The sequence below is a fragment of the Oenanthe melanoleuca genome, chromosome 9, assembly GCF_029582105.1.
Source record: "Oenanthe melanoleuca isolate GR-GAL-2019-014 chromosome 9, OMel1.0, whole genome shotgun sequence".
In the NCBI taxonomy this organism is placed as follows: domain Eukaryota; kingdom Metazoa; phylum Chordata; class Aves; order Passeriformes; family Muscicapidae; genus Oenanthe; species Oenanthe melanoleuca.
The window spans coordinates 9,375,281-9,400,426 of record NC_079343.1 but is presented as its reverse complement, the minus strand read 5'-3'; the positions used below and the strand labels follow the sequence as shown (position 1 = coordinate 9,400,426).

General features: G+C 39.8%; 1 protein-coding gene across 1 annotated transcript in view; it reads left to right on the top strand.

Annotated features, from left to right (window-relative positions):
- Positions 1–24,601, top strand: part of COL4A4 (collagen type IV alpha 4 chain) — a 56,620-nt gene extending 32,019 nt beyond the window's left edge. The window contains exons 24-47 of the mRNA XM_056499263.1: positions 95–278; positions 842–910; positions 1,042–1,146; positions 1,561–1,779; positions 2,362–2,523; positions 3,157–3,327; positions 4,494–4,637; positions 5,007–5,114; positions 5,374–5,552; positions 6,627–6,690; positions 7,203–7,277; positions 7,411–7,518; positions 7,818–7,925; positions 11,787–11,858; positions 12,644–12,772; positions 14,578–14,685; positions 15,178–15,333; positions 15,789–15,887; positions 16,197–16,205; positions 17,604–17,735; positions 19,723–19,839; positions 20,558–20,746; positions 22,518–22,804; positions 23,418–24,601. Coding sequence (XP_056355238.1) covers positions 95–278; positions 842–910; positions 1,042–1,146; positions 1,561–1,779; positions 2,362–2,523; positions 3,157–3,327; positions 4,494–4,637; positions 5,007–5,114; positions 5,374–5,552; positions 6,627–6,690; positions 7,203–7,277; positions 7,411–7,518; positions 7,818–7,925; positions 11,787–11,858; positions 12,644–12,772; positions 14,578–14,685; positions 15,178–15,333; positions 15,789–15,887; positions 16,197–16,205; positions 17,604–17,735; positions 19,723–19,839; positions 20,558–20,746; positions 22,518–22,804; positions 23,418–23,681 — 3,258 coding nt within the window. The 3' untranslated portion in view covers positions 23,682–24,601. The remainder of the gene's footprint in view (positions 1–94; positions 279–841; positions 911–1,041; positions 1,147–1,560; positions 1,780–2,361; positions 2,524–3,156; positions 3,328–4,493; positions 4,638–5,006; positions 5,115–5,373; positions 5,553–6,626; positions 6,691–7,202; positions 7,278–7,410; positions 7,519–7,817; positions 7,926–11,786; positions 11,859–12,643; positions 12,773–14,577; positions 14,686–15,177; positions 15,334–15,788; positions 15,888–16,196; positions 16,206–17,603; positions 17,736–19,722; positions 19,840–20,557; positions 20,747–22,517; positions 22,805–23,417) is intronic.
- The last annotated feature ends 545 nt before the right edge of the window (positions 24,602–25,146 follow it).

The following is a 25,146-nucleotide window of genomic DNA, read 5'->3' as shown; positions in this document are numbered from 1 at the left end:
GTTTCTCCAGGTAATTCTCTAACGTGCTTTTCCATAATCAAAGAGAGGAGAGAAATTAGCTCTTGTTACTTCTTATCAAGTATTTTTATTTCAGGGCGATTCTGGAGTAGCAGTTCCAGGTGATAAAGGATTCCCTGGGCTCCCAGGAACTCCTGGAGTAAAAGGCCAGATGGGATTGCCTGGTTTGGGACTTCCTGGGTCTCCAGGAGCCAGAGGTAGCCCCGGAGACTTTGGTGATATGGGTAATGTTGGGCCACCTGGTCCAAAAGGCCAGAAAGGTAATTTTGAATGTTTATGTTAAGAATGAAATAACAAAATACATGTTTGGATGTTTGGTAGTGTCCATTATGGTTTAATATGTATTATATATTATATTAATGAATTATTCTATTTGTCTGTCTATGTATATACATTTAGTGTTATTCATTTAGGGTGAAAACAATACTTATTTATAGGAAAACACAATTTATACTTAAAGCTTGGCTTGGCTTTTGGTTATAAAAAATGCTTAGCAAAAAAAAAATCTACGCTGATAACTGTAGACAGAATTGAAATTAAAATATTGTTTCTTTCTTGCAATAGAGAGTATTGTAAAACAAATTGCCATGACAATTTTAAAAAACTCTGTCTTTAAAAAATACAACTGTATTACAAAAATTTGAAATATTACCAATCTTCTATAGGAAGCATCAAGAAAAAGATATTTTAATAACAATCTGCATAAACAGTCACTGCATGTTTTCACGTTGGTTGGGTAGTTCCCCAGAAATATTACAGTAAGTGTTCAGACTCCAGTTAATCTAAAATCAAATAGACCAGTTTCTTCTCCCTCTTGCCTCAGGTGAAACTGTCTGCATTACATCACCATATCCTGGAAATCCAGGTCCCCCTGGTTTTAAAGGTATTCAAGGTAAGTTTATACATAGGAGAATTTTTGATTTCTACTGAAATGAAGTTTTAAGTTGCTAATTAAAGAAAAGAGGCTGTCCTAAAATGCTACACTATTTACAGCCTTTCTATGTATTTCCTTTTTATTTCCAGGACAGAAGGGTTTAAAAGGACTTCCTGGGCATCCTGGACCAACTGGCTTTGATGGGCAAAAAGGCTATCGAGGAAGGCCTGGAGCAGGAATCCCTGGACCAGAAGGTAAATTGTGCTTTTCCTAATTTGGGAGAGTTGCTGGTCAAGTTGTTATGCATATATGTAGGGAAAGGTAGCGTAGGGCAGGGTAAAGTAGAATGGAATTGAAATGAATAGTTCAGTGTCCAGTGTGTCCAAACTGGACAAGACTGACAGTAGTCAAGACAGATGCTGCCCCAAAGAAAACCCCTGTCACTTCCCACAGAAATTACTTCCTTCAATCTTAATGTGTCATTAGCTATAAATAAGAAACATAAAATTTAATTTATGGTTATATTTTTCTTTTCAAGGTGACAATTTAAATCTGGCTAAATTTGGACTAAAATATTCCACAGTTTGGGGGATGGGAACAGAACAAAAAACCCTGAACACCTCCTGCATTAATTAAGCTTTATTTGAATTTAAAAATCATACCTACAGGCTTTCGAGGCACAGCTGGTGATCCTGGTGATGAAGGTGAAAGAGGATCTACAATTGATGGCAAACATGGCCTTCCAGGTCCACCTGGCATAGACGGTCAGAAAGGTCTTCCAGGTGACACCACTTATGGCCCTCCAGGAATCCCAGGCAACAGGGGACTGCCAGGACCCCCTGGTGCACAGGGAGCAAGGGGTAATCCAGGCATTCCTGGACTTCAAGGTATGGGCCAGTTTCTATGAAACACTTCTACATGTTCAAAGGACAAAATCTGAGCAAAGTGCTCCTGATTCAGAGAAAACTTCTCTCACCCAGATCCATAATGGTGACTGTGAACAGTACTCCCTGTTTTTGCATTTACATTTTGCTGTTTGCTGCAGTGATGTCTCCACAGCACCACATTCTTCCCATCCCATAGAGGATATAGCTGTTTCCTTTTATGGGTGTTTCTTTTGCCTGGCCCTAAGCAGATACCCCCATCCTCCAGTGCAGGGAACACCTGTAGAACTAAGCCAGCACTGTGCACCTAGTGCAGGCCAGTGAGCTACTCCCATTCTGCTCCTACACATCAGAAACTGCCTCCTGTACCTATAGATGAGGGTTGAATTTGTATTTGATACTTAAAGAAAGTAGTTCTCCACAACAGCCAATTCTAAATTGCAGAAAAGCATCGCTTTTCACAAACTATGCAAAGACTAGTGGATAAGTAAAATACTACAGTAACCAAACATGTACATTTCAAAATTAAAACTAGGAATTTTGAGGGACAGTGAGTAATGGAATTAAAAGTGTTTTTTTCCCCAGGACAACCTGGCACCCCAGGATTTCCAGGTGCCAAAGGTTTTAGAGGCCCAGAAGGTGATGTAGGAGCACCAGGCTGTCCAGGCTTCCCTGGCTCACCATGTGTCCCAGGCTTACCAGGACCACCTGGACTCAGAGGTGTCATGGGACTGCCAGGACTTCAAGGTACACAACAGCCAGCAGGTTGCCTCACAGCTCTAAGATTTGCACATGTTTTCTGACAGATTTCATCACATCATTTTTGTGGCTGGCATGACAAATGTTTCTGTGGGGGCTACTGGGGGGTGTACATTATGTTTTGCACATTTCTTTAAACTCAAGGAATGTAGACTGTGCATCTCGGGTGCATCCCAACTTCCCTTCCCATGCTGTTCCTTAACTGGCCAAATCACAGTGGGTTCACTATAAGTAATAAACAAAGAGTTGTCTCCTATCTGTTGTCCTGAGTATCTTAACTGAGCTCCTGTCATTACTGTGATCCTTTTATCTTTCTTATTTTTCAATGGAAGTATTATTTAGGAAGTGCTAGGAGACACATCTATCAAAAGTATTTACAAATTAGTAGGTATTTTTCACATTATACTATATTGTCTGTCACTAAAGAAATACAAGAAAACAAACATTCCAATTGAAAAATCTAGGCAGGGCCAGGACTCCAGCATAGTAAAGATTTCAACTTATTTTGCTATGTCTGATGATCTTCAAATTTATACCAAATCTATCATTTTCTACTTTTTATACACAATTGCTTAACTTTTGCCTGCATTTACATACATAGATTAAAGCTCTCTTTCTCAGGCTTACCAGGCTTTAAAGGTCAGAGGGGAGACAGGGGCCTGGCTGGGCCGCCTGGAATCAAAGGTCTCAAAGGCTCTTTGGGCTCACGAGGTCTCCCAGGTCCTCCAGGCTCACGAGGTCCCCCAGGACTTCCAGGCAATAAAGGACCCATTGGCTTCCCTGGAGAAACAGGTATGTTAAATATCCTGCAGACCACCTCACCTATAAGTTCTCTTGTAGAGGAGCCCTTTTTACTGCTGTTAAGGTTAGGAACTACTTTGCACCCACCTCCCTTTCCAGCTTCGAGAATAAGACTGCAGCAGGGTAAAGTCAATAACCACAGAACCATCCCTTGTTGTTTCCCTTATGATAAAAATGAAGAGGTGAATATAGTTTGATGCATCTTAGTACATGGTGGTACTTTAGTTGTTTTACAACACTAATGTATTTCTATATATTATTTCCTAGCTATTTGTAATAGGTTGTAATATGCTATAATAAGAGGAATATATTTAGGGTTAACAGAATCCTTTGGGTGGCAGTCTTGAGGGGCAAATGAGTCCAGGAAAGCTGAACATTCTTCAAGAAGGAAATTTTTAAGGCATGGGAACAGGCCATCCCATGCACTAAAAGGCGAGCCAGCAGGGAAGACAAGCAGCTGAGCTGAGCAGAGTTTTAGCTGAACTCAGGAAAAAAGGGAGAGTGTATGAAGTTTGGAAGAAGGGACAGGCAACTCAGGAGGACAAGGGTGTCTTAGGGTTATGGGGGGAGAAAATCAAAAGGCCCAAAGTGCAGCCAGAACTCAATCTGGCTACTGTTGTAAAAGACAACAAAAATACTTCTATAAATACATTAGCAGCAAAAGGACGGGTAAGGAGAATCTCCATCCTTTATTGGATGGGAGGAGGGGGAAACATAGTGACCAAGGATGAGGAAAAGGCTGAGGTACTTAATGCCTTCTTTGCCTCAGTCTTTAATGGCCAGCCCATGGTACCCTCTGGGTTCCAGCCTCCTGAGCTGGAGGGCAGAGACAGGGAGCAGAATGAAGCCCCCATAATCCAGTAGCCACATGTAAGGTCTGGTGGTGTGATGGAGATAACTGCTTTAGGAGTAAGGGTAGCCTAAATCTCCAGGGGCTGACTGCAGGTAGGAGAAGTTAATTTGCTTCAGTGGAATCTGGCTTTCAAGAGAGATTTGACCATGGCATGAAGCCATGCTCCAACTATTGGCTCTCTAGTTCTGCTGATTTCCTAAGAAGTACTTCTGAACATCCTGCTTTTGCTTTATACTACTCCTTAGAATATGACAGCAACAGTATAAGCAACTTAACATGTAAATAAAGCGTTTCATATTACCAGGAAGCAAAGGCATTCAGGGACCCCAAGGATTCCCAGGACTCCCAGGAATACAAGGCCCAATGGGAATCTTTGGTGTAAAAGGTGAAGAAGGAAGAATGGGTCTACCTGGGCCTAGTGGAGAATGTGGAGATATGGGAATAAAAGGTTTGTAAAAATCCACTTTACTTTGTAGCTATATTGCTGCTATGATTAGTTTTGTTACTACTGTGTTAAAAATTGGTTTAATTTTTTATAGGAAAGAGAATAATCATGTGCAATCACAGGCAGTTCAAAATTGGTGTCCTTCCTAATTTCACAATCCTTCTTCTGATTTAATATCACCTGGGTTATGACTGAATTAACAAAAAAGCAAGGGAAGGATTGCAAATTCTGTCAGCAGTGAGACTGCTGGAAAAACTGAGAACTACACAAAGTATTTGAAGGCTTTCTCTATTAGGAAAGTCACCACTCAAAGTGATTTTCAGGACATGTCACTCGTGAGGATATATTTACATGCCATATGTTACTTCCAAGGTGAGAGGGGGCCTCCAGGAGACAGCGGCTACATCAACCTCCGTCTTGAGAAAGGACAAATGGGGGACCCAGGGTTTCCTGGTGACCATGGACTGAGAGGTGAAAGAGGTATGTTCATAAATGAAAGCCCTGCATACACACACATTCCTCTGACATAAATCACTGGTGGTTTTCACAGTGTGGACTCAGGGCTGCAGTAACATCCAGCCATCATACCACGTTTACAGATTCCTAAACTGGCTGTATAGTTTCTTTGGATTATCACTAAGGCAGTACACCAAGAGTGAAAGCATTACCATATTAAAAATTAGTGTCAAACACTGGCTTGATTTGATTGGTCATTATCTTGTTCTGCAATCAACTTCAGGTGAAAAAGGCAATACTGGTTTCAGAGGGACACGAGGATTTCCAGGGAAGAATGGTGTTCCAGGATTGCCAGGTGACCAAGGTGACACTGGAGTGATGGGGTTTCCAGGATCACGGGGTTTGCCTGGACCAAAGGGCCTTCAAGGAATTACAGGTTTTCAAGGAGAACCAGGTGACCAGGTAAACAGAGTGGTAGTGAAGTGTCCTAGACTTTGCACTTATCTCCTGTCTTTAAGAAATAAGACAAAGGGTGCTTGTATTGTACTCACCCATTAGATGTTCCCTCTGGGAAGAGAGAGCCAGTGTAATAGGAACTGTAAATTCCCTAATGAAACACCTCTGTGCCTTAGTTACATTTCAGCAGGAGCTGTGGCTGGAGTTAAGAAAGGATCTCTCTTAGCTGGTTGTTCTGATGTAGTGCTTTGTCACGTGGTTGAAGTCCAGGCTCACTACACTAAATAGGGGGGCAAAAAACAGATGCACAATCAAGTCTTTAAGATTAACCTTAAAAACAGATTGACAAACCACTTACCAAAGAGATCATAACAGCAGCAGCACAATTATGCAGTTAATAGGCAGATGCTTCTTCATATCCTGCTGTGTCAAGTGACCAAGGCATCAGACAAGACAAAGCAAGTCTTCTTTGCCCAAGTAGAATCCAGGCAAGCAGTGTTGCTCAAGAACAAATAGACAAAACCACACAAACATTCCATGCAAGGTATAATTCTTCACTTCTCATATGCTGGGGAGGTAGACAGTGAAATTACATGAAGGAAAAAGCACAGTTGTTTTCTTGGTAAAGGGACATACTTTTACTCGGTTTGTTTAATTAAAATTATTTACTGATTAAAGATCATTATTCAAAAGGAAAAACAGGGAAATCTACATTTTTATTGTGACATCACAATATTTCTGGTTAATGTTTATAGTAAATTTTGGGTAACATACAACAATATTGAAGATATATTTTATGGTACCTTTTAAAGCAAATTATTCAAGCCATCTGTGGGGAAATTAAGCTGTTTGAGCCAAGAATGAGAATAAGCTATAAAAGCACAAATTCAAAATTATTAGTAAGTATAACCTACAGTTTCTTGTTGGTGGCCAGTGTTAGACATGTAACAAAGACAAAATTTTTTTTATTGAGCTTAAGATACAGTTTTGCTAGAGAGCCAAATGCTCCTGCAGATCATTCCTGCTACACTTATCCTATGTCAAACATTTTTATTTTGTTTTTAAAAAAAAAAAAATCAGGGTGATGTTGGCTTACCAGGAAACCCTGGATATCCAGGACTGATTGGCCCCAAAGGATGTAAAGGTAATGACTTTATATAGATATGCTCTGAAAAGAGCAATATTGTTAGGATATATGTGGGATAGATGGTGAAGACTCACTAGAAAATTATTTTCACTTCTGTCCTGTTTTCCCATAAAACATGAATGTAATTAGAAACAAGTCTTATTTACCTGAAGGTAGAAGTTGCATTTCAGTATATTCTTTTACAGCTTGTTCCTTTAAAAGTAGGTATTGCTAATTCAGAAGATAGATTCCTGTCAAATTTTATAGAACTTAAAAATTCTATCAAAACCATGTACAAATCCATTCTTATGGATATGGAAATTTTTTCAAATCAAATAAGAGAAAATGCAATCAAAGTGAACTGTCATAATTTGCATGTGCCAAAGCAATTTTCATTTTGTGTTCTCTTAGTCCCTTCTATAGCTATTTATATCTATTAATGACTTTCGTGATCTTAAAAAAGTGTCCAGCTTTGCTTTTGTGGATGGAAAGGAGGCTTGTATAAAATGGAAGCCATTGTATCTCAACAGGCAAGAGAGGCGACCCAACTCCTCTGCTTGGCACGCACGGTCGGAAAGGGCCTCCAGGAGATCCAGGATTGCCAGGTACCTCTGTCTCATTGAAGACAAAATTGGACTTAATTTATTTTCTCTAAGTTTTGTTAGCAGAGGGAGCTCTGCTCCCTGTCCATTTGAGCCATTCATTTGAGTTTGCTTTTTTTTTTTTTTTTCCTTTAAGGATTTAGTGGATTTCCAGGGGAGAAGGGTTTACCAGGTATCCAAGGACAGCCTGGAAGACCAGGATCCAAGGGTGACCCTGGATATCCAGGGCCACCTGGATTGCCAGGTAATGCCAAAGTTTGAAAAACAGTGCCATGGAATAGCTCAAAAGAGATTTGATACTGGAGAAGGCAGTTGAGGCATCTCTGTGAGGAGGCTGGAGAAATCAGAGATCATATGAAGGGGGGCATTGAAAGTTATTTCTGTACCTATAGCAGCAATTGTCTGCTCAGTCTCAGAGAGCAAGACCCATTAATTCTTCCTACATCCCCAAGCACCTTCACTGCTGTTAACACAGCATAGCATGGGGGAAAAATCAACAGTATAATAGAATTGCATATTCATAGGGGTTTCTTTCACTCTCAGGAGCTACAGGTCCTCAAGGATTGCCAGGAGAACGTGGAGAAGATGGGAAACCTGGAATTTTGGGACCTCCAGGTTTGCAAGGGTTGCCTGGATCCCAAGGCAGAAAAGGTAAACAGAATATCAAGTGCCATTCTAGTGGTAATATGACAGTACCAGACATAAATGCTCTTTCAGTAGTGAAAATGGAAATGGCCTGTGACTGTGATTTGGACTCTTTGGTCTCTTAAACTGTTAGAAGACTTAACCCAGTGCTCATTACCTTTAAGAAGTAACATAAATGCTACTTAGGAAAATTGGGCTACAATCTAAAATGAGTAAGGAGGAAAGTAGAAACAGAGTCTGGCTTAGCTGATGTAACCAATAGCAGAATTTTAGGAAAGAAAAAGGAGTTTGCAGTAATTCAGTTGTTTCACTTCAGTTATGCTGTGTTCTACATTTTCACCATGGAGTGCCACTGTTACTCTATAAACCCAGCAGGCTGCTATGACAGCTTTGTTTTCCAAATTTTTTTAAATAAATTGTGATAACTTGAGTTGCATTTTAATGTTGGTTTTCTTGCTGCTTGTCTGATTTTGGAGTATTTAGCAGAGAAGTATTCCTCCAAATCCTAATTACTGTTGTGTTTAGATTGAATTCAATTCATCTATACAATTGTTTTTTGTTGGAGAACATTATTAACTTTTACTATGCTTAGAATTTAAATTTTAATTTATTAATATTCCATAAAGAAAATTATCAGCTCAGAATCCATCCTGTGTCTGTCATAACCAGTTCCCAAATAGGAAGAAGATTAGTGACCTACGTACAGAAACCACAGTAAAGTAACACTTGGGGCTAAGAAATTTGGTTAGAAAGGACAATAGATCCACTTTTTCAAATTCAGCTCAAGGACAAATTGAGAAGGTTTCTTACAAATTACTGAAAATCCAAATGAAAAATGGAAACAATTTATGATTGCTTGCAGTAAATAAGCAGTGCTGATTTAAACTGTCATGACAGATTCCCTGCTGGTACATAATGTGCAAGAGAACATTTCAGCGTTGCACACAATATTTGCTGTAACAAAGGCAGAGATCTGCAGTGGCAGGGATGTCTGAAAGGGGTCAAAAAAATAAAAAAAGCATTCTTCTGCTAAAAACTTCTTCATAATTGATGGGCTCTTTCCTTCTTGCCACAAGACTTCTTTACTATACTGTGCAGAAGTTATCCCAAGTCATGCACACATGTCCTGCAGAGGGAAAAGTTCAGTCCAAAATGGCAATTAATTAGGGACTGAGTTGCGTGCTAAGCTGAGGATTTTATACTGCCAGCATAGCTGAAAAGAAGGTTAATACCTTTGAAACTATATCCAGTAATGAAAACTGACTGGTATTTGTATTCCAATTCAACTGGATATACAGATCATGGTGCTGTTTTCAACTTGTTTTCAACAAGTGCTGGTGCAAGCATTAGAAATTAAATGGATAATTCATAGCTAAGTACATGACCTCGTTAGTCTCATTGGTTCTCAGTTACATTAAAGGTCTTGTACCTGAACTTTTAGATTTTAAAGAAGTTCTAGATTTAAAAAAAGAAAAAAAAAAAAAAAAAAAAAAAAAAAAAAAAAAAAAAAAAAAAAAAAAGTTAAAAATCATCTGTCAAAGCATAATCCCATTTTCTCTATTACAGTAGTTTTACTAGTTAGGGGCTTAACCTGGCAAGCCTTATTTGTGTGAATAATCCTTGATGGAGCAAGTAATACTCAGACCATCACCAGGAGGACTTGTGTGAGTAGGAGCTGAATTGGGCTGTACAACACAGAAACAGTGGTTCATGCTCAGGTCAGCCAATTCAGCTGTACCTAGAAATATGGGACCATAGCAATCCAAAAATCTAGAATTACAAGTGCTGATATTATAATGGATTGTTGGCAAATGTGTCAGAAATTCCCTGGAAAGCAAGTAAAACCAAGCTATCAATCTTGCCTGAATGAGCCAAAGATCAAAAAAAGTTTAAAATGGTGACCAGGGGGCCAAAATTAGTTAGGAGTTCTTAATAATTTTAAAATACCACTGTTAAATTCCCCAAAAGCAACTCTTACAAAAATTTTAGAATGGGAACATATCCAAACCACAAGAAGGCTACAGAAAGCAGGAATAAAAGTTAGAATGTCATGAAAAGTTAAAGAACAGTTAATTAAGGCCACAGAAGATATTACAGGTTGGATTACTAGTGTCCCATATTATGGACTACACAGAGAGTACATTATCAATGTTTTGCAGGTTTTCAAACAATTTTCTGGATTTAGAATTTTTCCAGACTGGTGTTTGCTACACACTGGATTTTTTTTTTCAATTCATCCTTTGTTAAATTTTAACTAAAATAATTCAACAGTTTCTGAGAACAAAGCTATATGATTCTAATTTTTGGTGTGCCTGCTAGAGAATTCTAGAGCTTTTTTTATTCTTTCATTTTCAGATGACCCATCTTTGAACTAGGGACACTTAAATTTGGCAGGTGAAGCAGTTGATGAAGGGAATTTGTGTTGCTGTTCCTAGAGCAATTCATCCTTGCCAAATTTGACCAGTTTATAAACTTTAAGAAATATATCCATTCATATGTGCTTAAGTAGAGCAATAAATCCTCCCAAGATCCCTGCTCTGGATCCATGGCATGTTGGTGAGCTGCAGGACATGCTAGGATCAAGCACAGGCACCCAACAGAGAACCTACATCGTCTGTGCCAGGAAGGAGCCAGAGGAAAAGAGACAGGCAGATAATTCAGACTTGTGGGAAAAACCTACTGCAAGTGGACTGGGAATCCTGCAGGGCAGGGAGGGGAATTAATGGGGAAGGAAAGGAGGCAGAGATGAGCAGCAGAAGTGGAACAGAGACAGAAACAGCACTGACAGTATCATTCAGCTCCTTGATGATCAGCGTACCCCTCTGGAGCAAGAGGCATCCCAAGTCTGTTCCTGTCTCTGAAACCTCTTTGAAACCTGTCACAAATGACCCATCAGTTTTGCCAGACTTGTTGCTATCACAGGTGACAGACTGCTGTGTGTATTGAGGAAGTGTTTGTTCTCACATTTGATAGTTTATATAACCTAGAACTAAAAATCACTGATGACATGGAGATATTTTTACCCTCGACTGCAAACAACAAACACAACCTTAGATTAACTCAATTTTTTAAAAAATTGATTAAGAAGTGCCATCTATGGTTTTATTTATTGTGTTTAAGCAATTTTTAAAAAGCACAAATTATAAAGCAAAAGTTCTGTCTATTACAAACACTCAGCCAGTGCTAGTGAACATCACTAGTCACAGAGCTGCTCTATATACTACCATGTATCACCAGAGGTTTCAATTATAGATTGTCTTCAAAGATTTTGTGCTGCTCAGTTCAAAGAACTTTAGTAATAAAGTGATGCAAAAAAGCATAGTTTTCTGTGTGAAATCTTCAGGGCCAGAGAAAAAAAGCCAGGTGGAAATTTAGCCTCTTTTTGGTGCAGTTGGGTTAAATTGCAGTTCTGTTTTGAAAAAAAGCTGTAAAGAAGTTCCAGCTTTACAGCTATCCTAGGTAGTGTCTGCATCCCCATCAGTGGCCATGAAGTGGTAGTACAGTGAACTTTGGAGTAGCAACTACATGTAGCAGTAGCAGCCCAGCCACAGACACAAGGTTCTCTATAGATTAGCCCATAATCTGCTAGCTGCAGGATGGAAGTACCTAAAGGATTAAAAGTTGTGCTTTCTGATTGCTTTGATGTGAAACTGTATTATGACTGCTATTTCTAAACTTTTCACTCTTGCCTTTCCAAAAAGACTGCACTGTAGTGTGACCTCATCTGCACTTGCCAGTAATCAAATTAAGCAAATACTCCATCTTGATCCAGTATGTGTTGTCAGATGATAAAAAAAAGGCTTGATTTTTAATTGTGACTCTAGAGGATTGTTGGGTACCCAGTCATACCTGTGTAACACCTCTCAGGTCTTCCTGGACTGCCTGGACTGGATGGCTTGGATGGACTAAAAGGTCAAAAAGGTTCTGCAGGAGCTCCAGGTAAAGATGAGAAATAACTGGGAGAGAAAGTTTTCTCCTGCCTGATTGAATGTGCAAGGAAAGGTGCATTTTATTTTGATGTTTTCCTTGCCCAGAAGGTATCATTAAGGCTCAGACTAAACTTTCAAACAGAATCTACAGTATGCTTAATGGCACACCTGCCATTTGTGGGGAAAACTTTCAAACTTCCATTACTCACATAGCTCTGTTGGAACATTTCAAGGCTGTTTATAAAATTAAAAAGTGCAGAGCAGATGATTCAAAGGAGAGCCAAGTCTTTGTTTTTTCATATATAAAAGATAAAACTAGCAAATTAAAAGGAGACTTGTGAAATCCCAGCTCCATTTAAAGTCCATGGGGTTGTGCCTCAAACTTAAGAGAAACGTGGATTTCACTCATGCTGATTTATTTGCAACTTTAAAAAAGTGCTTTTGAAGCACTATTAAAAAACAATGCTTATAATCTATCCAAAGATTACAAATATATGCTGATAGAAAATTAAATTTAAAACCATCCAATCAGTTTACATTTCATGTTACAGACAACAGTGACACCATATAAAATAACCCCTGAAGAAGAGCATTCAAGCAAAAAGATTACTTGCTTTGAAAGTGATGAATTAGGGCCAGATTCAACAAAGCTCTATCCAGGTTCCAAGAGAGAACCAGAAAAACAGCACTAGGCAGCCCTTGCAAGGACGAACATCTGCAACTGGTATTTCTGTTCTGCACATCTGTATTTGTACTCACTGAAAGCTTTATGTACATAATTGTTTTTTTATAAAGGTCAGAGTGAGACAGGGCCCCCAGGATACTCAGGAGAAATTGGACCAAAAGGAGACAGAGGTGAACCTGGATGGCCTGGTATTTCTATTCCAGGCCCCCCAGGAGAAAGGGGATTCCCAGGATTTCCAGGTAAGAAAAGGTTTTTTCCAAAGTGCTGCTCTGCAGAGTTGAAATTAAGCTCATACTTAATTTCTTTTTCTAAAGGTTCTTACTCTGATTAATATGAACATTATTCAGAAGACTCTTCCCCTAAAAACACTTCTGTTGTAACATGCTGATGTTTCCTGCGTAGAGATACAGAGACTACAAAATTTCTGGTTTATGTTATAGGAAAGAATGAAAATAGAAAATTATGGACTTGAATAGACTCAGGGAACTGCTAGGTAGGGTTGCCAAATGGGAAGAAATTCCTGAAGAAAAAGACTGCAGAAGATCTGGCACTCCCAGAACGATAGTAAATCTATCAGCTGTTCTAAGTGCAAGATAGAACTGCTTCACAAAATTGCAATGGTTATTTTAGAGCTTGATGATACAGGAACTGCACAGAAATGGGAAAAAGCAAGTGTTTGAGGAAGGGCCACTGAGAAAATGAAGAGACTGGACCATCTGTCCTATGAGGAGAGGCTAAGAGAGGGAGAATTGCTTTGGCTCCAGCAGAGAAGGCTCAGGGGGAGTTTATTAATGTGTGTAATGTGTGTAATGTGTGTGTGGGAAGGACCTGGAGACAGTTCCTTCATAGTGATATCCAGTGACAGGACAAGAGGGAATGGTCACAAATTGGCATACAGGACATTCTACTTAAATATAAAGAAAAGTTCTGTTTTTCCTGTGAAGGGAACTGAACATGGGAACAGGTTGCTGGAGATGTTATGAAGTGTCTGTCATAGGAGATACTGGAACCCCAGCTGGACAGAGCCTGAGGCAACCTGCTCTAGTGGATCCTGCTTTGAGGGCAGGGTTAGTCTAGGACATCTCCAGAAGCCCACTCAAGCCTCAGCAATTCTGTGATTAGAAGTGACATCAGCTTTATGCTGCCAGACCTTGCCACAGTCACATAACACATGGAATAAGAATAGCAGGAGGTGAAACCTGGTGAGGTGATTTATTCTAAGATGAAGACAATTATTTTTCTTAATTGGTTACTAGTTTGTGAACTGAAGGAGTCAACAGAATGGTGCTGTTGAGAAAAAAAGAGAAGGTTTAATTCTGAGATGTATTAACACTGTTTGCCATAGGTTCGGCAAGGTCTCTGATGGTTGTGACCAGCTTTGACAAATAAGGGAAAACTCACCAGAAATTAAATGGAGAGGGGGTCAAAAGCAAGACTGAAGAAGCTAGATTTGGTTTTTGGTAGAAAAGAGAAGGCAACAGAATGCAGCCCACATGTTAACAAGCTGCAACTGTTCAAAAGTTTTGTAGCGAGGATAGTAACCTGCAACCCTGCCTGTCACAAGAAAGGGCATAAATATTTTATTGTGTAAAAATACAGATAAAGGATTAGGGGAAAAACATGCATTTAAGGCTAGTAAATTCATCTTGTTCACTGAGGTTTTTTAGGAATCTCCCTTTTGCTATGAACACTCAGTGAATACTCAGGCAGAATGATTCATAGTCCCCACTCACCTTACATTGTTACCATTTCTTCCCTTGTTGGAATTCAGGAAAACGTGGGTATTTGTGGCAATGGGCCAACGTGATGATGTATTCTTCAGTTTACATAGATTTTATGGGAAGAATTAAACATTTGAAAAGATAACTGATATTTTCACTTGGACAAGATGGCCTCATTAGCCTGGGGAATGGTATGTTTGGTACACAAATGGGAGCATATATTACCTCCATGACTTCTCATGTCAGCATTCTTTTAGTTACTAACTTTTGTCTGTAATCTAAAAAAAAAACTCGGATTTTTTTTTTTAAACGTGATCCCTTAGGTAGAAGAGGACCTGTTGGACCCACTGGACCTATGGGAAGATCTCCTGATAGTGCTTCCCCTGGTCCTCCAGGGGATCAAGGATTACCTGGTTTAGATGGAATCAGAGGTATTAAAACTAAAAGTACCAACTTTTATCATGTAAAAAAAACCCTGAGACTATTAGGAATAACGAGGTTACTGTCTGTGAAACAATGTATAGAAGTGCATAGGGAATAAAGAAAGCCATCATTACCTCAGTGAATACACAGAGAAGTGAACACCACATAGATGAGCAGGGCAAGGACAAAAAGCAGATCTCCAGATTAAGCAATTCAGTAATGAAACTATAATACATAAATCTAGAGAAACAGTGTTTCAATGAATGTACCAGTAACTTGCTGCCTCTTCTGCTTGCATAGAAGTTAAATAACTTTGGGAACTATTCCTAAGATTGTCTTCCTTGGACAAAGGCTAGTACTAGTATTACCAGAAACATGCAAAGGCTGTCCTACATCGTAAAGAAAACACACACTAGAGTAAAATAAAAACACCCCACCAGCCTAACATTGTTATTTTTAGATGTTTATGCTTTGTGCAAGAATAAAGTTCTTTTCCATAGGTGATCCAGGGAATCCTGGTCCCCCTGGAGAAACTATCTTTGTGCGAGGAGATCCAGGTGATAGCGGCATGCAAGGGGCACCAGGTAATCCAGGGCCACGAGGACAACAGGGAGCCAGAGGCCCTCCAGGGAGCCAAGGAAGAGAAGGCCCAAAGGGTATGGTCAGAGATGTTTTTAACTTCTGTGTGCACTTATGCCCATCCCCTGTGGCTGAGCCTTGTGTCCAATAAAACAGTTGAGTTTGCCAGATAAGCAAACCATGACCCCCTTCAGAGGTCTTGAGAAACTATGGAAAATGCAGTTGTTTGAACTAACAGAGTCTCACATCTGCCACCTATCAATACCTTGGGGCTTTCAAAAGATTCTTTAGTTTGAAAACAGAAATTACATACTCGCTTCTTTCACACGCTCTAGAGAAATTCCATCTACACCAATCGCTTCCAATCTCTACAAAAAGAACAAAGTTGTAAATTTTAAGTCAGATCCAGACCAGGGAAAGAAGAAGAAATGTGTATTTCTTTCTTTGGCACAACAAAGTTGAGGATTCCCAAGCATTTTTTGTTACTCAAGTATCCAGACTGCATTTTACTTTTGTTTGGTTTTATTTCCAGGTCCTATGGGGGTCCATGGCCCACAAGGTCCACCTGGTGCTATAGGACAACCAGGAGACCAAGGTTTTCCAGGAAGACCTGGTCCCAGAGGTCCCACAGGTACTTAACAGGAACCTGTTACTCATAGTCATTCAACTGTAACTGTGATTCCTCTATTCATATATAATCATACTAATGTTAATTTGCATGCAAATAATTAAAACAATCTCAGAAAAAAGACCCCTGCAGTTGCCAACTTAAATGATTTCTCATTTGATTAAAAATTTCTGAACTATTTGTTTCTAATGTCACCTCATGTAAGTGATTTCAGTTCTCATTCCATTCTTTACTCTAATTTACATGCCTGAAACTTGCTTCCACCTGCACCTCAATGGCCACAATCTGCTTTCCATTTTTCAAATCCTTCAGGTTTCATAGGTAAGTTAATGACTTTTGATTATTGTTCTTTTCATGGGAGGTCCCTTATGTATAGAACCATTCAGCTCTTATTAGAAGGTATCCTTGGTGTGGTTTCTAGGAATAGTAGGTACTGCTAGCAGGACATAGTTCTAATACATATTTCACATAAACAGCACCAATGTCATGAGAATGCTCTGTTGAGAACTCTCATGCTAAGATGTCAGTTAGACTTAAACAATTGTTTCTAGTTCTTATTTGGTTTTTTTGGTTTTCATACAACGTGCTTTCTAACCAAAATCGTAGCAAAAGCTTGAGGATTACTACAAACACTGAACTCTCCATCTGACTAAATGCTGATCCAAAATGCAAACAGGCAAAAGCTGCCAGTAACTTCCAATATATAAAATGTGACTATTATTTTTTATTATGTATTATAATTGCTTCAAATAGCTGCTATGTGCCAGTGTTTTTGGCCTGCCTATTGATGATTTTGCAGAACCAAAATAGGCAAAATACTGCAAAATTTTCATGTGCTAAGGTGTTTACACTGAAGCTGGGTAGGTAGACTTTAGGCTTTAACTCAGATCAGTTTGGGGCACATTAAGACTTAAAAGACATTAAGACATAAAATATGTGAAACATAGAATCTTTAAATTGTTTAAGTTGGAAAAGACCTTCAAGATATCAAATCCCACCATTAACCCAGCACTGCCAAGGCCACCTCTCCACCATGTTCCCAAGTGCCCCATCTATACATCTTCTCAATACCTGCAGGGATGGTGACACCACCACTTCCCTGGGCAGCCTGTTCCAGGGCTTGACAACCCTTCCCATGAAGACATATTTCCTAATTCCAGTATAATTCTCCCTTGAGGAAACTTAAGGCCATTTCCTCTTGTTATTTGGTAGAAAAGACTCTCTACAAGCTCCCTTCAAATAACTGTAATAGAGCAATAAGGTCTCTCCTGACTCTCCTCCAGACTAAATACCCTCAGTTCCCTCAGCTGCTCCTCACCAGAATTGTGCTTCAGACCCTTCCCAGCTCCACTGCCTCACTCTAGACACACTCCAGCACCTCAATGTCTTTCTGGGAGAAGCCCAAAACAGAATACAGGATTCAAGGTGCAGCCTCACCAGTGCTGAGCACAGGGGAACAGTCACTGCCCTGGTCCTGCTGGCCCATAGGCCAGGATGTCATTTGCCTTCTTGCCCACCTGGGCAAAGATCACAGATCAGCTAACATACACTAGCTAACACTGGCTTGCCACACTGTTAATACTCAAATTAAAAACAGTAGGACTCAATAATTCAAGATTTTAAAATACTTAAAATATACTCTAAATCAGCTAACATTTGAGTTTTTGCATAGGAGCTATTAGCCAGTCTTGCAATTCACTTTCCCATTACACATTCCAGGTGACCCTGGTGAACCAGGAAAAGTAGATGATTCATGCCCTAAAATCCCAGGGCCTCCTGGGGAAGCAGGACAAAGAGGAGAGGATGGCTCTGCAGGATTACCAGGGCCAATAGGCCACCCTGGACCCCAAGGTAAGTTCATGTTTTGAAGGCTTGGATGTTCTTCTCAGCCATTTAGACAACAAGTTGAAAAGGGTCAGTGTCAGAGTTACTTCTCTATGTTTACCCTCTCTCTTCTCCTTAAACACTAACAGTCTCCAGAAACACACAGTGGGCTGCTTAATGCTGAGGATAAATGTAGCTGAACCAGTCTGTTTGAGCCTGCCTGCCCTGCATTCCCATTTCCTAGGCCAGGCAGGACAAAAGCATAAGGCACTGTTGAGGAAAAAAGAGTTCTTCAAGTGGTATTTTTCCTTTTTCCTCACTGAATTATAAAACAATGCCTCAAATCATCCCTGTGGTTTAGACCTATCTGGAGGATGTTTAAAATATGCAGGCTTTAAAATCTAGCAGTAATGAATCCCAAAGCCCTAAAAGGACTGAAGTCAGAGAAGTAGCTACAGCAGAGGTCTTTATCTGCTAGAACATGAAAAAGTTACCCCCAAAGAAAACTGACCAAAGAGATCTTAAGAGGAAGTGATGAAAGATTGAAATGTTCTTCTGACAGATTAAAAGAAAACAGGGTGATGCTGGTACTGGTGATCCCAAAAGAGAGGCCACCTTCATGGAAACACAGCATAGGCTGTACTCTGCAGAGTGTCTTCAGCCACCTGGTGTGGCTAGGTATTTCCTACTTGGGAAAACAAAGTTTGTTCTGTTGGCTGCTCTGGACATCCAGTTTGTCCAGAGAAAAAAAAATCCATGATTGTCTCCCAAGAGATTCCCTGCAGCAGTCATTCCTATCATGAAAGGAAACAATACAGTTTTCAGTTAACTTTCTAGTATCTTAGTTGATTTGCCAGCTAAAAGGGGTTTCTGGGGTTACACAGCTGTGTTTCCATTGTATACATCATTAAGGGTTTCTGTAAAACTAGGTGATACTGTGATATGCATATTTGTAGTGGGTTTATGAAAGAAATAAAGAAATAGTAATGCTTTTTCCTTCATTAATGTAGGAGAATCCAATTTTTTCCTGGCTTGGAAGGCAAACTAGAAGTTTTACTGGTGAAAGCAATGGATTTTATTAAAACCCCTGAATGTGCTTAAGCTTTGGCAGAGTAACTCTGCAACCAACATAGAAAAGCTGTTAATTTTTTTGACTGGTTCAGACTTTCTTAGTGAAAAGCAACAGGGGGAAGTTTAAATGTTGTGAGACACCCTTGAATTACTCAGTCTGCAGGTTAAATAGCAAAGTATGCAAGGAATGAAACACCATTACTGAGAAACAACTGTGCTGGGTGCCAGAGAAATACCCTCATCTGAAACCTGTTTATCATAAGGAGAAAACCACTTCTAAGTACAACAATACCTGATAAGTGTTACTTTGTTCAATTCAGATTATGTTTTAAGTAGCCAGTGAACAGGCTCATCATTATCTGCACCCTACATGAGATGTATCTTTTACTGTCACAGCCACACCTTTCCTGCTAATGTATAAAATGCATGAACATGTGAGGAATATAAAAAGGTGATGCCATCAGGAGCCTGAAAATATCCAGTTCTGCAGTTCCTCCCTGATCTCTAAGTACTCCAATACATCCATTACCTCAAAGGGAGGTCACTTTGCATTCTAAGACTTTGCTGAATGGGGTTCTCAAAGCTAACAGCTTGGCTTGCCTTAGGAGTTATTGCTCATTCCATGGTACAAATCCTGATGGCAATTCTGCACAAGGCTTGCATGATAATGTTTGTTGGGGAGTGCTTTGATTTCAATTGTAAATCACACAAGATCTCTGGAGAGGATGGAAAACCTTATCAGGAGCTGCTCTTCCTAAATCATGTCTCTGAGCTACTGCTATAGTCACAGAGTGAATAAGTGGTGAAGATAACTTCCAGCAGAAGCAGTTCTGCACCTCCCTGTCCCAGTGTCCATTTTTCTGTCTGGCCCTTTGTGTTTGTACAATGCAGAACCTTAAATGCAGCCCTGTGAAGGAAAAGCACATACTTTGTATTTATCTAGGCATAAAAGGTGAAGAAGGATCATGTGGCCTGCCAGGTCAAGATGGGTTACCTGGGGCACCTGGACCACCAGGGGACCAAGGGAGCCGAGGAGAACAAGGATATGCTGGGCCACAAGGTAAGAATGGAGCAGGACTTTGGGGGAGACATGTATGACATGATACAGGGACCCAGTTTTCTCTCTGCTCCCCCAGTTCCCCCACGGATACAGCCACCTCTAGCCTGAGATTCCATGACATCTCTTGCCCCCTCTCAGTTCAAGCACTGACAGTGACATTTGTGAATGATTTCATAACAAGACCTGTTGGAAGAAAATTTATCTCAGCATTCAGTGTTTAGCAGAAAGACAATTAAACACCTATGCTCAGATGGCATATATCAATAGGCATGCATCTCTGAGCCAGGGCTAATGGGGTAACAGTCTGGCAGTAATTAAAGTTGTATTTTAACTGTGACTGCTCTCTAAAAAATTAAGTGTTTAATACCTATGTGAGCAAGGGGCATTGACTGTTACTGCAAGGATTCAAATTCAGTCCAGACATTCTGTTCATCCTAGTGAGTAAGTCTGGGAAATCATTGCCCACTTCATTTCTTAATCCATACAGCACAAGACAGAGGCACAATAGAAAAGCCAAGTGCCAAGCATTCAGTAGCAATCTAGTTCATTTCTCTCCCAGAAGGAGGATAACAGAAGTCTACTTGTGTCATTATTGCCTATGACAGCCTTGAAGTTGTAGTATATTCAACTGGGAACTTCTTACTGAATGTTTAACACACAGCTGGTCTGAACTTTTACTGTATGTTATACAAGTAAATTTCTTTTACCTTTCTCCAAGGTCCACCTGGCCAGACTGGTGTCCCAGGACAACCAGGCCCCCAAATTAGATCTGCAAGTGGATTCTTGCTTGTTCTGCACAGTCAGTCAGACAGAGAACCACTCTGCCCACAGGGGATGCCAAAGTTATGGACTGGCTATAGTCTGCTGTACCTGGAAGGACAAGAGAAAGCCCACAATCAAGATCTTGGTATGTATTGTACATAATTGCTCTCCAGCCAAGGGATAATATTGTATTATCTCTACGAGGAAAGACAGGTCACATTGAGCAAGCTATAGAACTGTCAGTTACTTATTTTATACGGACTCATAACTAATTTACACTGATGATAATGAACTTGGTTATGCTGCCCTATTGTCACCCATTTAAAATGGCTTTCTGCTGCTCTGCAGCTGAATGGAAAAGTATTTCTGAGTAACTTTTACTTGAAGTTGGAGAGATGAGTGGTTTATTTCACTTATCCCAGCTCATTTTAGGCTGTCTTTGAAGTCACTGGAGAGATTTTCCTAGGTCAGAAATCTCATTTGGCCACTCTGAAATAACTCCCTGGAGGATCTGCTCCTTTTCCACTGTAGATACAGCTTGGGAAAGAGCTGGTTAACTTGGGTAAGTACAGTTGGGCAGTATAAGTAAGCTTTACAAGTAAATTATGCATCATGTGTACAGCAGAATCCTATGCTTTTCAGAGTCAGAAGCTAATACTTTCTGGAAAAGCCAAAGCCAAATTTCTTCCAGAGACAGCTCCTTTAGGTGTCTTGGGTCATCTCTTCCCTGTCTTGTACAATTCTGACTAAAATTAGATGTCTAAATAAACTGCCTGAGGAACTGATTGGTGGCAGTTTGCACAGAAAAAATTTCTTAAATTCTTGTTGACTTGTTATACAAGAGTCAGAGAAGTCTCTGGGGAGGAAAGATCAAGGACCCAATAAGCTGAACAAAAAAGAAGTGTTTAAAAGAGCAATAAAAAGAGCTATTTTTAGAACAGCAGTGATGATTTAGAATGTTTTCACTATTGTGTGTTTGGCATTCCCCAGGAGAGCCAGTTACTAACAGAATGCCTCATAACAGCAGTGCAAATAAGATTCAGAGAAAACAGAGTCCTCATCTCCTGTGTGATTTTGCAGGCATTTTTCCTACTCTGGCCGCTCCAGATCCTTCGTTAGTACTTGAATGGAATATTATCAGTGATAAACAAAACTGGCTTCTGTACAGAATGCCACATGTCTTTAATGAAGGTATTTGGGTTTGAGGGCATTACAGAAGTAACACTTCACACAGCAGGTTTGTGCAGTGATTATTACTGACTAAATAGGCCATCATGAAACTGTTCTAAATTCAGTTCTGGAAGAAGTTCACCACAGAAGTATGCACTGGTCACTTCTTGGTTCCCACTGATGTCTGCCTGATGAGAATTTTGCAGGATTGGCTCTGCAAAATCCCTCAATCCTTTTATTTCACTTTGGGAGTCTGTAAAACCTTTCTGGAAGGCAGAAGGACAGCTGCTGAGATTTCAGCTTAATGCACTGCTAGCAACGGCTTGTCATACTTTACAAAAATGTTTCTATTTATCAGCATTGTCATTTGCTTTCTCACTGCTCCTAATGAGTTTGTAAATAGCTGATCTCCTTTTAAACCAGCCACCACCTCTTGCCTAATTTATTTTTCAGTGTTGGCACAGCTAAGAAATTTGTTATCATAACTGTTTTTCATGGTGACAAACTACATCATGTTTAAATATCAGATTGACACAATTAAATATTACTGGTCAAAGGAAGATACTTACTTTTATTAGGTCTCTGCTTTTCATGAAGGCATTTTGGTAAAGGGCTTGGGACGTTTAACATCTGTGGATTACCTAAGTCCTGCTAAAATACATAGTTTTGTAGCAATATTGGCCAGAATACCATTTTCAGCTTACCTAGGAAGTGCAGTAACTGGCATCACTTGCTGTTATTTCCAGGTCTGGCAGGATCCTGCCTGCCTGTGTTTAGCACCATGCCATTTGCCTACTGCAACATCAACCAGGTGTGTTACTACGCCAGCCGCAATGACAAGTCCTACTGGCTGTCCAGCGCCGCGCCGCTGCCCACGGCGCCGCTGGCTGAGGAGGAGGTCCAGCCCTACATCAGCAGGTGTGCTGTGTGCGAGGCCCCCGCACAGGCAGTGGCACTGCACAGCCAGGACCAGTCCATTCCTCCCTGCCCACCCAACTGGAGGAGCCTTTGGATAGGATACTCTTTTCTGATGGTAAGAAAGTGGGTGCGTGATTCCATAGATATGTTTGTTTCATCCAGCTTTTGTATTCTAAAGGTTTAAGGATATTCAGCTCTGAAAAGTAAATTATTCAATGTCTAGCAAACATTAAAGAGGAAAATTCACAAGAAACAAGACAAATGTTAGTTCCAAATTGCAGAACCTGGCTGGAGCTACATAAACTGTACTCAGAGACTTAAGATACACATTTCCTAAAATTACAAAGGTTTTGCCTTCTTGTTTATAATAAACAATGGGATTTTCAAGTACAAAGACATAATTTTCAGAATTAGAGCTCCAGGTTTTTTTAATGCCGTCCTCAAGTTACATTTGCAGCAGTTTGGATAACAGCATCGTTCTGAATCATCCCAGACTACTCCTTCCTTCAGTTTGATAAATACCTGAAAGTTAAGTGAGCCAGCTCTAGACTTTGAGATTAATTTATTATAGAGCAAATCAAGATTTTCTCCAGCAGAAGAAGCTTACTCCAATTTAAAATTACAAAAAATAGCACAGTTAAAATCAAGCAGGGGAAAAAAAAGACAGATGAACATCATTTACCTATTTTTCATGTACAGTTACCAAGTTGTCTCTTTGTTCTTTGCAGCACACTGGATCTGGTGACCAGGGAGGTGGACAGTCCCTTATGTCACCCGGAAGCTGCCTGGAAGACTTCAGATCAGCACCATTCATCGAGTGCCAGGGCCAGCGGGGAACGTGTCAGTTCTTTGCTAATGAATACAGTTTCTGGCTGACCACTGTGATGCCTGAGCTGCAGTTTGCATCAGCCCCTCTGTCAGGGACTCTTAAAGAAGGACAAGAGCAGAGGAAAAAAATCAGTAGATGCCAGGTATGCCTGAAGCATGGCTAAGGAGCAAACCAAAAACAGGCAGCTACAGAGAGAGGCTTGTGGGAGGACGAGCAACGTGCTAAAGGTTTAAACAGCTGCTCATATTTGAATCTGTGTGCAAGTGTGCAGCACTGTTCTCTTTGTTGGAACAGAAAACTCAGACAAAGATGAGGGATCTGTTGAGCCTCATCCACCCATGTACACACATCCACAGGCTGCAAAATCTTGTGTAAAATAATTAAGAAAGACAAAACTCTGTCCCATTGGAGTCCACTACTGTAATGTAAAGGAAACAAGGCGAGCTTGGAGGATTGTGTCAAGCTAGGAAGACCAAGGACACCATATATGTTGTGCAAGAGTGTGGATTTCCTGTTAGAAGTGGCATTTACAGCAGGAAGAATATGTTAATTTACATGGCATATTATAAATATTTATCCATACCAACAGAAATGTGCAAACATGCAAATGTCAAAGCCCTGTAGCTGATTTTCCCAAGCTAAAGAAACTTTGCACTTGCTGTTTCCGAGGGAAGAGAAAAATGTAATTGTTAAAAAATAATCTAGTAATAAAAACAATGAAGATCAAAGTCTTTTACCACTGCAGTACTGAAACACACTCCAAAAGAGCTGTTAATTGGGCTTTCATAAGCAACAAAAAGCTGCAAATCCATTTAACAGCAGATTATGTAAGAAAATAAAATTAGCTGAGATAACAAATCCTTAAAAACCTGTATTTATATTTACAATTCATTTCTAAGAGCAGTTACATTAAATTATTAAACTCTAATCCAAAGAAACAAAGCAATTTCTAATATTAATTGAAAAAAAAAAACAGTGACATGGTGATAAAATAGGTGAACTTATCTAAGTGATGAATATAAGAAGTGTTAGGACAATAAATTGTGTTAATTTTTTACTTCTTTCTTTGTAAATACACCACAAAAAAAAAACCCATCACCATTAAGATCTTTATGGAATGACAGCTCTGAAGATCCTTTTTATTTTTTAAAGCACTGACTGTAAAAATGTTCATATCCTAAAGTACTAATCACCTTCTGAAAAAATGAAAACACATTTGTACCTCCTTCATTCATCTGTAAAACCAGAACTATTCCATGGTTCTATATTATGGGGATACATCTGAAAAGACAGACTGCAAATGGAGAATCCATCATGTGTAGAACAGCCACAAATGCTCCTTTTACCACTTAAATAAGCTACATTTTACTAGAATGGAATCAGATGCTTTTCCCAGCACTTTTCTTTTCAATTTGTGTTCAGTGAGGTGCCCCCAGCAAAAGGATTTTCAAGGAAACTGCAATCCTCATCCAAGGGTCCTAATTCAAAGCAAACTCCCTCTGAAGCCATCACGAGTACAACAGGCTGATCAGCCAATTTAAAAGCTGGATACACAAACTCAAAGAGCAGGAAACACAGACATTCCAGGCTCAGTCAGAGGAAAATAAAACAGACAGAGGCTAAGTCCA